The sequence below is a fragment of the Saccopteryx leptura genome, chromosome 6, assembly GCF_036850995.1.
Source record: "Saccopteryx leptura isolate mSacLep1 chromosome 6, mSacLep1_pri_phased_curated, whole genome shotgun sequence".
In the NCBI taxonomy this organism is placed as follows: Eukaryota; Metazoa; Chordata; class Mammalia; order Chiroptera; family Emballonuridae; genus Saccopteryx; species Saccopteryx leptura.
Window position 1 is genome coordinate 103,682,208 of NC_089508.1, and position 17,161 is coordinate 103,699,368.

At 40.8% G+C, this 17,161-nt stretch overlaps 1 protein-coding gene across 4 annotated transcripts in view; it reads left to right on the forward strand.

Annotated features, from left to right (window-relative positions):
* The window catches only part of AKAP6 (A-kinase anchoring protein 6), a 495,640-nt gene that overhangs the window by 470,127 nt on the left and 8,352 nt on the right, over nucleotides 1-17,161 (forward strand). For all 4 annotated transcript variants that reach the window (XM_066344191.1, XM_066344194.1, XM_066344192.1 and 1 more), the window contains exon 13: nucleotides 9,436-12,860. In XM_066344191.1, the coding sequence (XP_066200288.1) occupies nucleotides 9,436-12,819 (3,384 nt within the window). In that variant the 3' untranslated portion in view covers nucleotides 12,820-12,860. The remainder of the gene's footprint in view (nucleotides 1-9,435; nucleotides 12,861-17,161) is intronic.

Genomic DNA, 17,161 nt, shown 5'->3' on the forward strand with positions numbered 1-17,161 from the left:
CTCGCTTAGAGTAGGCTTGAAAAATACTGTTGATCGGTAGGAGGTGGAGGTCACTTGGCACCTCTTTTCCCTGATTATTGCTATTTATTAAGAAAAAGGAGCCCTGGCTGGTTGGCTCAGCGGTAGAGCGTCGGCCTGGCGTGCGGGGGACCCGGGTTCGATTCCCAGCCAGGGCACATAGGAGAAGCTCCCATTTGCTTCTCCACCCCTCCCCCTCCTTCCTCTCTGTCTCTCTCTTCCCCTCCCACAGCCAAGGCTCCATTGGAGCAAAGATGGCTCGGGCGCTGGGGATGGCTCCTTGGCTTCTGCCCCAGGCGCTAGAGTGGCTCTGGTAGCTGCACAGCGACGCCCCGGAGGGGCAGAGCATCGCCCCCTGGTGGGCAGAGCGGCGCCCCTGGTGGGTGGATGCCGGTCGGCCGCATGCGTGAGTCTATCTGACTGTCTCTCCCCGTTTCCAGCTTCAGAAAAATACACACACACACAAAAAAAAAAAAAGAAGAAAGAAAGAAAGAAAAAGGAGCAACCAAGCTGTATATAGTCAAACTATGCTCCATTCTGCACTGACTGCTAGAGAAGCAGTGATAAGTCATATGCTACCAGTGTCTAGTGCCCAGAGGAGTCAATGCAGCAGTCTGGGCCTAGGTAATTACCTCTGCAGGCCAGGCAATGCCTCACCTCCCTGGACTATAAACTCAGCATATTCTCTTAGTTCCAAACCGAAGGATTCATATCTAAAGACTTTGGAGATCCTAGTTATTTTTGGGTTTTGTTTTGTTTTGCACTGCAAAAGGATTTTAAAGGATTAAGGTGATTCTAAACCACCAATACTGTTTTTGTTTAATTTCAAATAAATTCACAGTTTGAGATTATTTTTCTTCTAGAATGAATTTCTTTGATTTGGGTTACAGTTTAAATTAAGGTCCTGGCATTTAAAACTCTCAAGAGCTTCCCTCATGAAAGCCTAGGCCCTGAGCTTCTATTCCAGTCAAGACTGAGTTTTAAATCTAATTGGAGCTCAGATCCTTAATATTTTCCCCTTGAGATCTCAAAAAGAAATTTCCCCCAGGGATTTTACATTTTTGACATGTCTAAGGATGCTATCAGAAGTATAAAATCTGTTGGAAATTTACTTCAAAGACTTTTATTACCTTCTAGGAAATCATCCTGAAATTCCAAGTAACTTTTCTTTCTTTCTTTTTTAACTTTTAAAAATTTATTTTATTTATTGATTTGAGAAAGAAGAGAGAGAGCAAGAGAGAGAGAAAGGAGGGAGGAGCAACTCATAATAGTTGCTTCTTGGATGTGCTTTGACTGGGCAAGCCCAGGGTTTCAAACCGGTCACCTTAGCATTCCAGGTTGGTGCTTTCTCCACTGCACCACCACAGGCCAGGCCCAACTAATTTTCCATCACCATGTATACCTGTATAGTCTCCAGTTATCTTTATGGAGACAACAGTGACAGCTCAAGGGAAATGTTACAGCAATTTTGAGACTTACCAGTCCTCCCAAAGTCTAAAAGTAGTTATCATTAAAGGGAGGCTCAAAACAAAGATGTAAATCAAATGAAATAAAATCAGATGTAGAAATAAGGCCGACATGCCTGTTAATCATCGTAGACCTTGGGTCAGTCAGATACACTGAGAAAGGCAAGACAGGCTTGGTTGATTGGCATAAATAAGACAGAAGAGATGAAAATGATACCTGCCATTTTTGGTGATTCTTAATTTGCTTATCCAAATTAGCCAATATATTATTCTTAGGTGTTTTGTTTGTTTGTTTTTGTCTAAATGGTGAGATATAATCACATTCTTAGAATTAAAACAAAAACCAAAAATCTCACACCCTATTTATCAGAGAGGAGCAAATACAATGTTAGCTCTGAATGTGTATCTCGTTGAAAGTGAAAAGATATAAAATTCTCTTATGGCTCCCAAATATGGATGAACTGTCATCTGATGCTTAGCTTTTTAGGCAGACCACAGCATGCTGGCAAAGCGCACCCTGTGCATTAGGCTACCTCATATTCATGCCACAAATCTTGTACTGTGTTCATAAAGTTCAGTCTGAACAAGTCTATGTTGTAGAAAAGTTCATGTGTTAGTAAACTTCACTTGTTTACAGGAATGTTCACTTCTTCTTTACTACAAATATACTTTGTAAGTTTTAAAATTGTAAGTTTTTTATTAATGGAAGATCTTTATCATAAAGCAGGGATGATAATGTATGTTTCACTAAGGCAAAGGTGAAGCAAAATTACATCCTGAGGCCCAAAACTTGAATGTTATGTCAACTCCTGACAACCGAAAGGCAAACACCAAACAGCTAGAATAATGCTAGAAAAGTGGGGATAGCTGTTATCATTAGGAGAAAAAAAATAGTTTATGTAACTTGGAATGTGATCTGCTATTGTCATCCAAATAGATTTACCACGGGGTAGATGTAGAAAATGCCACCATTTTAGTGCAGCTAGGTTTTTACAACTTTTTGAGGTTTTTTTGTTTTTGTACTTACTTTTTTGTTTGTTTCAGTTCTACATAATACTGATAAGAAGTTCCTTTTATTTATTTGAACTGCATGGATCCATTCATATGTGGATTTATTTCAGTAAATTCTGTAAATGTATTTTCTCTTCTAATTTTGTTAGTAACATTTTTTTTTGTAGTTTTCCAAAGTGAGAAGGAAGGGGGGTGGCAGATAGACAGACTCCTGCATGCACTGGACTGGGATCCACCCGGCATACCCACCAGGGGATGATGCTCTGCCCATCTGGGGTATTGCTCCACCACAACCAGAGCCATTCCAGTGCCTGAGGCAGAGGCCATGGAGCCATCCTCAGCACCCGGGCCAACTTTGCTCCAATGGAGCCTTGGCTGCAGGAGGGGAAGAGAGAGAGAGAAAGGAGAGGGAGAAGGGTGGAGAAGCAGATGGACACTTCTCCTGTGTGCCCTGGCCAGGAATCGAACCCAGGACATCCACATGCCAGGCTGACACTCCACTGCTGAGCCAACTGGCCAGGGCCAGTAACATATTTTTTTTTAGCTTACTTTATTGTAAGGATACAGTATATAATACATTTATAAAATATGTGTTAATTTACTGTATGTGTTATCAGTAAGGCTTCCTGTAACAGTAGGCTATTGGTAGTTAAGTTTTGAGGGAATAAAAAGTTACATGGGTTTTTGACTGCATGTTGGGGTTACTGCCCTTAATCCCTGTATTGTTCAAGTATCAACTGGGTATGAGTTCTTGTGTCCAGCTTCTTTCACTGAGCACAGTGTTTTTGAGGTACTAGATTTTATAACTGAAAGACAACACCAGCAGGAAAATCAGAAATTTTCCAGGTGGGTTAGCCATGGCAGAGTTTAACCTCAGGACCTTTCCCTAGATCCCTTCAATAGTTCAAGAGACAACAAACAGGTTTTTATTCCTTCAATTCACTCAGTTCATATTTTCCGAGAACCTACCCTCTGCCTGGCACTATTTAGATGCTGGGGTTCTAGTGGAGACTGAACAGAAGGAGCCCCATGGAGTATATATAGTTCAGGGAGGAAAACACCTACTTCTCAATTGAACTGTCTTTTATATCTGGTTCTTGTTGAGAGCTAAGGCAATTTTTGCTGTTGTAAAACTTGCTTTTAAACCATCTAATGAATTATTTTATTTTCAACTATTTCAGGAATATCCATGTAACTAAGACTAGGAAATATATCCATGTTGGTAATCATTTTAGTGATATTTTAAAAATAATTTGATGTTTCATACGTCTGTTTTGTGTTTCTGATTAGCTTCATTATTGAAAAAGAACATTCACTAGAAGTGTTTTGTTTCTATGTTTGTTTTTCATTTTAGTGAAAGGAGGGGAGGCATAGAGACAGACTCGCACAAGCACCCTGACCAGGATCCGCCCGGCAAGCCCACTAGGGGGCGATGTTCTGCCCATCTGGGGCATTGCTCCATTACAACTGGAGCCATTAGCGCCTGAGGCGGAGGCCATGGAGCCATCCTCAGTGCTCGAGGCCAACTTGCTCGAGCTAATCGAGCCATGGCTGCTGGAGAGGAAGAGACAGAGAGAGAGAGTGAGAGAGAAAGAGAGAGAAGGGGGAGGGGTAGAGAAGCAGATGGTTGCTTCTCCCGTCTGCCTTGACCAGGAATTGAACCAAGGACATACATCCACATGCCGGGCCGATGCTCTACCACTGAGCCAACTGGCACAGTTAGAAGCATTTTGATTGTTTATGTGAGATTGACTTTCAAAGGGTCTTCTGAACTGAGACAAGTTACTTTCACATTTTGTCAATCTGATAGATAGTGAACAGTAGTTGATTGATGTATGTGATAGAATTTCACAGACAATAGATTTGCCTTTTATATATTTAAAAAAATTATTTTTAGGAAATAGAAAGACCTTGAGCTAGGGGCCTTACTGAGGGCTGGGCAGGTATCCTTTCTCATCTGGTTATTCCTGAGGGATAAGGCCAGTAAAATCATGCAAAGACAAACCCACACCTCATTTACAGTGCAATGGGAGTGAATAAAGGGCCTAATTGATGTTTATTTCATTGCATGTGGTTATACTAAAGAGTAATCAACCAACCACTAGTTTAAATGCAAACATTGTTTGGGTTATTTAACTGTTAGCCATGCTATTGTACTATCATCCTCTCACTTCAGCCCAGGAGATATATGCTGATAGCTGCCAGTCATGGTGCCCCTGCTATGTGCTAGGCCTCCTCATAGGACTTTACAGACATTTTCTCATTTAAACCTCCCAACAATCTCTAAGGTAGACACAATGTACAAGGGGGTCCTCGGGTTACAACACAGTTCTGTTTTTATGACACTGACGTAACCTGAATTTTTATGTAAGTTGAAACATACCTTAGCCTAACACAGACAGAACACTTGCACTTTAACAGTTCAAAATGGCGTAGGTAAGCATATTGGAGGATGCTAAGGCCTTCACTCATATGCTGCATTACTGAGTATTCTGCTGCACGCAACCAAACTGGTTTACCCATGTGGTCTGCAAGTATGATGCTAATGGCGTAAGCTGAAACACATCTCAATTTTTTCAAGTTTTAATGGGAGTGAGCATGGTAAACTCAAAATGTCATATGTCGAGACTGTTCTGACCTGAAGGCCCCCTGTACTGTGATTATCTTGGATAAACCAGTGAGAGAACTGAGACATGTAAATGTTGAGTAACTTGTCCAGGATCACAGAGCTAACAAGTGAGAGAGGGGATCCAGGATTCCAATCCAGATGTGCTTGAGTTTCTAGCCCAAATCTCAAAAGAGTTGATAGTGAACATCATTGCTTTTTACCCACTTTTTTCATCTGTATTTTTTTCTTGATAACTCTACGTCAGTTTTTTGCCCAAGTTTTCATAAGAGTTGCATTTCCATTTTCTGAAAACTAGCTCTTTGTTTTAGTTTTTGATTTTTAAAAATTTCTACCTAAGTCTAATTTAGGAAAATAAGTATGCATCTAATGCTCAGACAATTTGGTTGTAGATTTGGAGTTGTGTGCTGGGGAAAATATTGCATTAAAAAAAATCAGAGTGAATATATGAATGTTGGAATTTTCTCTCATTTCAATAGATTTCCCCATATATATATATGATTTTCTTCCTTCTGTTCATTGGCACCTTAAACTCTGGGTCTGCTTTTGCCTTATGGTAAATATACACCTCTTTATTCAATTACAATTAAATTTGTTTATGCTTTCATTATTTTTATTTATTTGTATGTTTTTGTTGTATTCAACTTTTCTACAGATAAGTCTTTTCTCCCAGGGCTTTGCAAGTAGTATCACTCAATAAACTTCTGGATCTGGGATAAACAGAGAGCACAAATTGCAAGACCTCCTAATGATCTTTTCATTTTGAGCACAAAAAGTTTGAGTAGAACATTCACTTAATACTGCTTTTATTGTAATTCTTTAGATTTTTCCAAAGATGCAACTTTTTAAAGGAAATTAAAGGAATCCAGAGATAGCTGTATCAAATCTCTGTTGAGCTGTTTTATAGAATACCAGGTATCTTCACCGCCACTCTTTAGCTAATAACGTATCTTTTTTTTTTAAGTAAGAGGAAGAGAGACAGAGACAGACTCCTGCATATGCTCCAACCAGATTCCACCCAGAAAGACTCCTACTGGCAATGCTCTGCCCATCTAGGGCCATTGCTCGGCAACCGAGATATATTTTAGCACCTCAGGTAGAGGCTCCACAGAGCCATTCTCAGTACCCAGGGCCTACTCACTCAAACTAATTGAGCCATGACTGCAGAAGGAAAACAGAAAGAGAGAGAGAGAGAGAAGGGGGAGGGGAAGGGGGAGAAGCAGATGGTCACTTCTCCTGTGTGACCTGACCAGGAGTCTAATCGGGATATCCACACGCCAGGCAGACCTCTACCACTGAGCCAACCAGCCAGGGTCCTAAAATTTTAAGAAAATCCTAGAAATGCTACCCTGGGAGACCTAACTCAATAAAAGACATACAAGAACCAAAGGAAGTTTATTTGGATATGTATTACTTACTGCTGTTAGAATCTTGGTTCTTTCCTCCTCCTCTTCCTGCTCATCATCATCATCATTTCTCCAGCCACTTTTAGTTACTTTCTTTGTGCGTATTGTGCTAAAATAAATAACTCGCTTCTTGTTTCTTGAGCAAATCTGTAAAGATGTGTGTGTGTGCAATTATTTATATAAAGCCCTTGGGGCAGGCCAAAATTCTGTACCAGTGAAGCAAGTTTATGAATAAAACACCCTTGCATAAATTAACAATTCAGAATTATCTCTGGAATTGCAGACTCTCTATTTGAACCTTATATACTTCTCACTATTCTTTTGGTTTCAGTCAAATACTCTTAGATTTTGTCTCCATCCATTTTTTTTCTATGTGAGGATAAGGGAGGGAAGGTGAGCTGGGCCCATCCCCACCCCCATCCCTTGGGAACCCAGGTAGTCTGACAGCACAGCTCACCTGCTCTTCCTTTTTTGATTTATCATTTTATCAAAGACAGGAGCAATTTTTTTTAAGTATCAGAAAATTCCTTTAGAAAAATAACAACAAAAATGCTTAATTAACCTGAACATTATTGACTGTGTTGAGCTATCATCAAAGAGAGTATTCAACCAAATAATCTTCCTACCAGTTATATTACTCTATACATACATCTTTTTTTCCAAGGACTTTTTAGTTATATAGATATTCTAATGTTCTTCCCCTTGGAAAATTTTCCCATGTTGTTGCCCCCATGGTATGTTTTATCTTTGAGGTTAAGTCTTGAGGAAATGGAGATTTTACTGAAAATATTGACAGAATTTAATACATAACAGCAGAGAGTGAATGAGGGCAGAACAAGCTGTACTTTTTTAATATGTGAAGTTTAAAGTCTAACATGAATGATTTACTAATGGATCTTGTCAGATATACCTGGAATTGACTTACACACAAAAAAAATGCAAAAATGACAATAAATTTAAGAGATTTATAGGAAAGAAACAGGGAAAATGATAATATTATATCCAAAAGTTCAATACTTTTCTATGGAAATTTTCCACTCCAACCACTTTATTGAACAAAGGACGTGTTCTTTTAGGTCCTGCTGTAAGTTTTATACTTTCTTAGGCTTGTGTTTGAAAAGCTGATGAGGCAGCATTTGGTCAGAAAAATGACTGTGTCATGGAAGACAGGCCGAGCTCCTGGCATCACTCGGGCTGAGCTCCCAGCTCACACCCAGATGGCACAGTTCCTGCATCTAGTGTGAGCCCCCAGGTTTAGGACGCTCGTCGAAAGTCTGTGCTGCTACACCTTAGAGTCAACCAGAGAGTTACAAGGAGAGCTCCTTTGAAAAACTAGTTCAATTATTTATTAGCACTTCCAGAGTATAGTGTCAGCCAAGATAGTATTTGAAATTAATATACTATTTGATTATACTGATTGATTGTTCCTGCAGCTGAAGATTTTAACATTCATTAGCCTCACTAAGCGGTCATTAGTATTGCCTTTATCAGCAAGCAAAGAATAAACAGAAATTCTAATAAAAATTCATCACAGTGAATGTGTTCCATATCTAAGCGAGCGTGATGAGTGCCGGTGTACTAAATGAACTGCTGTAACATTGGCAGCAGGAAAGATTTCTGTTATAAAATTTAAAAATATCCCTTAATTAATGTTTACTTTGTAACTGGACTCTTTTAAACTTAAGTAGGCTACACAGATAATCTCTTACACATCCAGTATAATAAAGGGCTAATGGGTACTTCATACTCAATGTGTCTGTGGTATTCTTTAACTATTAGTGTCAGGGAGGACTTAGGACTTATGGAAGTTCTGCTACTGGTTTGCTGGTGGAGCCATTTTCCCAGTACTGAGGAATAAAGCATTAGGTCTGTTTTCCAACCAGACTGGTAAAGCCAGTCTGAATCGTAATGCAAAGATGCTGACCTGTTACACTGTATGACTCCTTTCTCTACCAACCTTGTCAGGAATCCCTGGTGGTTGTAAGAGCTAATTGAAGGGAATGATAAGAAGGAGAGAACAAGGTGGGCAGGGAGAACCCTTACGAATTGACTCAAGGCCACTCTAGAGCAATTCTATGTGCATTAAGAACTATCGTTACCGTGTGCTGAACGCCTCCTCAGCCCTCCACATGCGTGAACTCATTTTGTGCTCCTAATCATCTTGAAAGATAGTGCTAGCCCCTTTTAACAGTGATGTCAGGAGACTGGTGCTCAGATAACAGCTTAAGGGACTTGCCCAGGGCCAGTCTCTGTCAGAGAGAGAGAGGCTGAGAAGAGGGGGGCTGAGAGAACTGTGATTAAGGGCCTTGGAGCAGAGCCAGATCTTAAAGAGGCATTGCCCTGAAAGGGAAAGCAGAGGAGAGGAGAGACCAGTGGCTCCACAGGTGGTGGTGCTTTATTCCCCAGGCCAAAGCTGCTTCAAGGGAGAACTCAGCAATAGAGGCAAGAGGGGCGTCACTGTCTATGGCTACAGACAGTATTCCAGTATGGACTCCAGCACTAAGACAGTAGCAGGGTGAATGTGTCTTAAGAGATTCCATAGGCTATACTTTTTGGGTTTTTGTTTTTTACCTTCATTTGCCTGATAGTTTTATCTTCAACCAATCCAAAGTTAAAAGTGTAAAGAATCAATAAGAAATAGTTAATTCCCTAAATTACAATTTGACTATAATAACCTTACATTTTAATCTATGTTATTGCCTCCAGTGACAAATTACTATTGATAGAACAGCCTATTTCAATAATTTTAGGTGTTATTCCAGAGAGGGATAGAGCTAATAATTATGCTATCTTTCAAATCTATGCTTGGAGCACATTTCTTTCCTGACTCTTCCAAGAGATTTTGAATGGATAAGATTTTCATGCTGTGTTCCCTGATTCTTCTTTTTCTTTCCTTCCTCTTGCACAGGAGACTTTGAATGTGATTGATCCTGGCTTGATGGACCTAAATGGGACCAGTGAGGATGCCCTGGAATGGGATGAAACTGATATAAGTAACAAGTTAATTAGTTTGAATGAAGAATCAAATGACCTTGATCAAGAACCTCAACTTGTCAGGCCTTCCTTAAAACTTGAAGAGACAAGTGGTGAGGACCCTGGTTATGGAAAAGAGGCAGGTGACCGTGGGGGACCCCAGCATGCCTCAAGCGTTACAGCCCCCTCCAGTCCCCACATTTACCAAGTATACAGCCTGCACAATGTGGAACTCTATGATGACAACCACATGCCATTCCTGAAAAGCAACCCAAAACTCACCACCAGCATGACACAGTCTAGTGTTTTAACTAAGAGTCTCAGTAAAGACTCTTCATTTTCATCTACCAAATCTTTGCCGGATCTTCTAGGTGGTTCCAATTTGGTGAAGCCTTGCTCATGCCACGGAGGAGACATGAGCCAGAATTCAGGCAGTGAGAGTGGCATCGTCAGTGAAGGAGACACTGACACCACTACCAACTCTGAAATGTGCTTGCTCAATGTGGGAGACAGGTCCCCTAGTAACCCTGAAACTGAACATCTGGACTTGCAAACGGGAGATGCCGTTAATGTGTTAAAGCAAAAATTTAAAGATGAGGAAGAAGCCATTAAGCTTCCAGATTGTTCTCAGCCATCCATTTCACCAGTGGGTTGTGTAAATGGAAAAGTTGGAGAATTAAACAGTGTTACCAAACATGCCCCTGATTGTTTGGGAGAAGAATTACAAGGAAAACACAATGTGTTTACATTTTATGATTACTCATACCTCCAAGACTCAAAACTCAAATTACCAATGATAATGAAGCAGTCACAAAGTGAAAAAGCACGTGTAGAGGATCCCCTGCTTCATGGCTTTTATTTTGATAAAAAATCCTGCAAATCTAAACATCAGGCTACAGAGTTACAACAAGATGCACCTCCTCATGAAAGAATTCTGGCAAGTGCGTCACATGAAATGGATCACAACTCGTATAATTGTGGTGATGTAGAGAAGACATTTACTGGCATGCAGAATGCCAAACAGCTCTCCCTTTTATCTCGTAGTTCATCTATTGAGTCCCTTTCTCCAGGGGGTGAGTTATTTGGATTGGGCATCTTTAAAAATGGCAGTGACAGCCTCCAGCGAAGCACTTCTTTAGAAAGTTGGTTGACATCCTATAAAAGCAATGAAGATCTTTTTAGCTGTCACAGCTCTGGGGACATAAGCGTGAGCAGTGGCTCAGTTGGTGAACTGAGTAAAAGGACATTAGATCTCCTGAATCGTTTGGAGAATATCCAGAGTCCTTCAGAGCAAAAGATAAAGAGAAGTGTTTCTGATATCACTCTTCAAAGCAGTTCCCAAAAGATGTCCTTTTCTGGGCAGCTGTCATTGGACATTGCATCTTCTATAAATGAAGACTCCCCTGCATCTCTTACAGAACTTAGCAGCAGTGATGAGCTCTCTCTTTGCTCAGAGGATATTGTGTTACACAAGAACAAGATCACCGAATCAAATGCATCATTCAGGAAGCGCCTGACTCATTCAGTGGCTGATGAAAGCGATGTCAATGTCAGCATGATCGTTAATGTCTCTTGCACCTCTGCTTGCACTGATGATGAAGATGACAGTGATCTCCTCTCCAGCTCTACCCTCACCTTGACAGAAGAAGAGCTATGCATTAAAGATGAGGATGATGATTCCAGTATTGCAACAGATGATGAAATTTATGAAGAATGCAACTTGATGTCAGGGCTAGATTATATAAAGAATGAACTGCACACCTGGATTAGACCAAAGCTTTCATTGACTAGGGATAAGAGAAGGTGTAATCTCAGTGATGAAATAAGGGGCAGTAAGGATATAAGTAGTAGTGAGATGACCAATCCCTCTGATACTCTGAGCATTGAGGCCCTTCTAAATGGCTCTGTAAAACGTCTCTCTGAAAATAATGGAAATGGTAAGAATCTATCCTACATCCATGAGTTAGAAACAAAGGGTGAAAATAAGAAAAATATTTTCAAAGTTAATAAGGATCCATATGTGGCTGACATGGAAAATGGCAATGTTGAAAGTACTGCAGAAAGACAGCAGGACGAATTTAATGGGATTTCAAAGGCATCAGAAAATCTCTCTTCCACCAGACAGGGGATTTCAGAGAGTGAGCGTGGTAAGTGTAAAGCATTCATGGATGGCTCAGACAATTCAAACATTGGTGGAAAGGAATTTGTCCCCCAAACTGTTAGCCATTCTCCAAAGAAATGTCAAAACCACCACCATTTTGAAAATCAGAGGCCTGCTTCTTCTCCCACTGAGAAGTCTTGCCCAGAACTGCCCTCAGAAGCCAGTGTTATCAACAGACAGGACTCTGATGTACTGACATCTTCATCTAATGATGCATTAAGTCTGGCTGGGAAATCTGCTGCTTGCTGCCCTGCCCTTGAACAAAATGAAACAGAGAGAAATGCCTCTGCCACGGACAACCTTTGCTGCTGCGACTGTGAGCCAGATCCTTTCCATCAGAAGGATGCTGAAGATTGTTCAGTACATGACTTTGTTAAGGAAATCATTGACATGGCTTCAACGGCACTAAAAAGTAAATCTCAACCTGAGAATGAGGCAGCTGCTCCTGCTTCATTAACTCAAATCAAGGAGAAAGTGTTAGAACATTCTCACCGGCCCATCCAGCTGAGAAAAGGGGACTTTTATTCCTACTTATCTCTCTCATCTCATGACAGTGATTGTGGGGAGGTCAGCAGTTACATAGAGGAGAAGAGCAGCACTCCTCTGCCACTGGACGTGACTGACTCCGGCCTTGACGACAGGGACGACATTGAATGCTTCTTTGAGGCCTGTGCTGAGGATGACCTCAGTGGAGGCGAGCCCCATCTCCCCAGCGCTCCTCCAGGGGCACCTGCAGGTCCCAGTGAAGCTGCAGGGCCACGGCAAGCCGGGGCCGCGTCTGCTGGGCCCAGTGATGCTTCTCTTTTAGCTGATGATGCAGACACGATGGATCATTCAAGTCCTCCTGCCTGGAAAAGATCTGACATTGGAAAGGAAGCGGGTGGTTTACCGCAAGCTACCAGTGTCGGTGGAGGAAGCGCAGAGCCCATGGCTTCATCAAGGCTGGGCAGTGAGAAAGGAAGTTCAGAGAGCCCGGGGGAGCCCAGGATGCCAGAAGAACATGCCGCTGCTTCCGCCAAATCTGGAATTCCAGGACCCCCCTCGAAGCCAAAGCAGACCAAGGACAGGGGTGCGTTGCATCCCACCTCCAAAACTTTAACCCGTGAAGAAAACCTTCAAAACCCTGATGAAGAACGACATAGAAATATGCATAGGTAGAATGTAACCCTCTCCGAGCATGAAAATCATCTCACTGAAAGGTATGTACAGTTCTCATGTTTTTAATATACATTTAGTAATTTTTAGTACATATATATACTAAAAAAATATGTGTGTAGAGTATGTGTGTGTGTAGATATACACACACACACACACACATATATATATATATATATATCTACACACACACATACTTAAAATTTAAGTTTGAGTCAACAAAACCATGATAGGAGAAAAGACTAGTCAGAATGACAGGCCATGGCAAATATTTATCTGAAGAAGACATTTAGGTGAAAGAAATACTCCCAACAATGCAAGGAACTGTGAAGCAAAAAGGGAAAAAACAGTCACAAATAACATTTTTTGTGACATTATCTTATTACATCATTCTGGCAAGAAAAATACAAAATTTGCGGAAGTAGCTGAATAATTTAGGGCTTCAGAGTCTTCAGTGACAGAGGAAAAGGCGGTTCTCCCAATTGCAGTTATAGCCTCTGATCCAAAGGCACGCACAGTGACAGCGCTCCCCAATTCCGTCTCCCGTACGCAGAGCGGCCTGCTGCCGTCAGTGCCGAAGACAAGCAATGATTAGGTTAAGGGCTGTGTCTCCTGTTCTGGGCCTTCCCTTTATGCTTCTGTCTCAAGTAACTATCATCACATTTGCTTCCCCAGTGGAAGGCTGTGCTGTCACAACTCCCAATCACAGCCAAGTTTGAGGATTCAAACAGGAGGGGAAAGTGATGTTGGAGAAGAGGCTCCTGTTTCCCCACAGACACGGGCTGAGAACAGGCCCAGCGAGCAAAGGCAGAAAGAGTACATGACAAGATAATAGCGTTTGCATAAAAACAGAATTTTTGAAATTTGTCTAAAGGTGACAGGTTGATTTTCATCATATCTTTTAAGAAAGTCATCCCACTCTTCATGTTTAATAAGACAGTTATTGATTGATAATTCTGAGGTGATGATATAGTTCTAATAGTGACAGAAAAATTCCGTTATTTCCCATTTCTATAAGCCTCAGTGATAATATACTGTCTCAATCAAGTTCAAAGAAAATTTGAACTTTTGAATGGGAGAACTGTTTTACCAAAGTATAAGGTGCCAAATACTATCGCCACCCCCACTCTAGAGCTTAATGCCGTCACCTAGACTTGTGCTATAGGAAATGAATTACAGAAGCAATCTACCCTAATTTGTTAACTTATTCAAATAACAGTTATTATACTTAACTATGCTAAAGATTATCTTTTTTTGTGGCAGATTGTTTATTTTTTGATGAGCCTAATTACTGATTTTCTAAAAGTAATTTACATTTATTACAAATACATCTTTTAAAATGTGACAGATAAATGTTGTTCCCATAATGTATTATGAAAAAAGTTACTATTTAAAAACACATTATTTAATTTGAAAGATGAATGGCAAACATCATTATTTTTTTCCTGCAACACCTGTGCCCTAGGCTCATTAAAATGTGTGATTCTGTGTAGAGCTGCTAGAAATGAGGAGTGGGGGGGGGGGGGAATCTATACCATATATATGCCCTAAAAATAAACTTCGAATGCAAAATTGAAGAAAGGCATCCTAGTTACTAATATAGCTCAACTAATTTTCCAGGTTTCAGACTCTTTACAATCGGCTGCAAATGAGAACAAAAGTGGAAGAGAGAGAAATGCATTTCCTGTGAAAGATGTCCCCCCTGTAATCACATTCTCCATCAGTGTGCAGTAAAACTGACCATTAAGAGAGAGTAACTGCTATTCCTTAAGCTCCTTCAGAACACGCTCTGTGAGGACCATTTGTACTGCTGGCTCTGCCAACCTCCACAGAAGGGCTGGTAAAGCCTGGCGGATTCTTGTTCTCTGAAAGGGGATAAAGGCTTGAAAGCAACATCACTTTGAGCATGAAATCATGTGACTGTGACCTTCAAGTCACCAGTCAGGCTGATCCGGAGCTTGAGAAGCTCTGGCCCTGGAGAAAGCTCCAGGATGCACTCCTTCCTTTTTGATACTGTGGGGATTTCTCCTCTCCCTCCATAGACATAGAATTGACATGAAATGTAAGTGGTGAGCAGCTCTGTCCACTGATGTGGGGGAGTGAATGTGCTGATGCGTGTGTGTGACCCTCACATTTTACAGGCAGGGACAATATAACTGTCAGCCAGCCTGCCTGCCGGTCAGCAATATTTTGTTGAACCCCATGATGCGCTCCCTGGCCCTATCCCAGGCCCAGGCAATGGGAGATGCAGCCAGATTTTGCTTCTGCAGAACTCACATTGCCCCCAAGTGACTCGTTAGCAGCCTGGGGCCATTTAAATAGCCATACTTACCAGTCCTAATCAGTTTTTTTAGTAGTGTGTACACAAAACATCTGGATACCTAAATTTTTCACCAGTCATTAGCATGGTTACCTAGGTATAAAGATTTACATATTGTTAAAGTACTACATTTATTCTCAAAATGTTGACATGACTTCAGTGCTAAATGTCAGAAATACATAGTACCATAGTAAAATTATTTGGTAAATATGAGGTTGTATGTCTACAAAAACTTAATTGTTGTCATTGTTCTTCCTGTAAGATTCAAACCAGAAAAATAAAAAGCTCTACTTTTTCTACATTTGAAAACTCTCAATTGGAGTGCTCTTTTTATCAGGATAATAAAATTCAACTTTCTGGTTCTTTTTAGAATTAAGTTTTCAGGTGATGAAATTAGTATGTCATCTAGAAGAGCTATAACTTAGAATAATAGCAATACAGTTGGCAGCAAACAGTAACAACATTTAAAGAATTTTTTGAAAAGTTTTTTCCATATACTGTGTTCTAATTAAAAACTCACTAAAACTAGAGAAGCTTTCATGTACTCTAACACAGTATGCATTTGCACCAATTTCCAGGCACACCACTGCACTTTTCACCATTTTCATTTATCTGTCATGTTTCTATAAAAACAGAGAGGTCAATTATAGCAAATCAAATCAAATCAAAAGAAAGGTAACTGAATAGATCTAGAAATTTCTGCCTAATTTCTGAGGAAGCACATAATGTATGTCTGGAGTGCCTCCTAGGACCTGCCTAAGAGACGTACTTTACACTAATCTTCCTACTGTATTCTGAGTTATTTCTTCATAATCCTCATCATAAGCCTCTGATCTTTGGTGAATGCTTTAACCCCAAACTTCATGCAGGATAAATCCTGTAGTATAAAATTTAACTCATCATGCCACCAGTATGGACTTTTTATTTGTTTCTTTTGGTTTGCTCTGGTTTTCAGCTTTATTTTACTGTGTGTGTGTGTGTGTGTGTGTGTGTGTGTGTGTGTGTGTGTGTGTGTGTGTGTGTGTGTGTGTTTAGGAAGAGCTGTATTAGGATGTATATTATTTCCTTTAAAACTTTTTAGCCTTTCCTACTTTACTGGTCTGCACATGTGCTAGTTGGTTGCCCATAAGTTTTAGATTTTAGACAAATACTTGTATTTCTGCATGCTCAAGGATACACATGTAGGGTAAAAAGTGCTGCTACTCAGTTTTGACAAACTGAGAAAGCTATAAGAGCAAACATTCTCATGTACACATGGCAGATTTTTGTTCTCTTCATTGGATTGACACTAAGCATGATTCATTTTTTCAATAAAAAATACAAGGCCCTGCCCGTTTGGCTCAGTGGTAGAGCATCAGCCAGTGTGTGGATGTCCCAGGTTCAATTCCCAGTCAGGGCACACAGGAGAAACGCTCATTTGCTTCTCCACCCTTCCCTCTCTCCTTTCTCTCTATCTCTCTCTTCCCCTCCTGCAGCCAAGGCTCCATTGGAGCAAAGTTGGCTCGGGTGCTGAGGATGGCTCCATGGCCTCTGCCTCAGGTACTAGAATGGCTTCGATTGTAGCAGAACAATGGCCCAGCTGGGCTGAGCATCACCCCCTGGTGGGCATGCCGGTGGATCCTGGTTGGGCACATGCTGGAGGTTGTCTCTCTGCCTCCCTGCTTTTCACTGTGGTGGCGCAGTGGGTAAAGCGTCGACCTGGAAATGCTGAGGTCGCCAGTTCGAAACCCTGGGCTTGCCCGGTCAAGGCACATATGGGAGTTGATGCTTCCAGCTCCTCTCCCCCTTCTCTCTCTCTGTCTCTCCTCTCTCTCTGTCTCTCTCTATCTCCTCTCTAAAATGAATAAACTTAAAAAAAAAACATTTAAAAAAAAGAAAAATACAAAAAAGAGAAAAAAACATAAACAATATAAGTGTAATCTTATCAAATTTACCTTTAAAATCACTTAAATAAATCAAAGTTCTGGTGGCTGTGAAGTTTTTTTTTTTAATTGTCCAACATTTCTGAATAACTAGCTTTGTCAT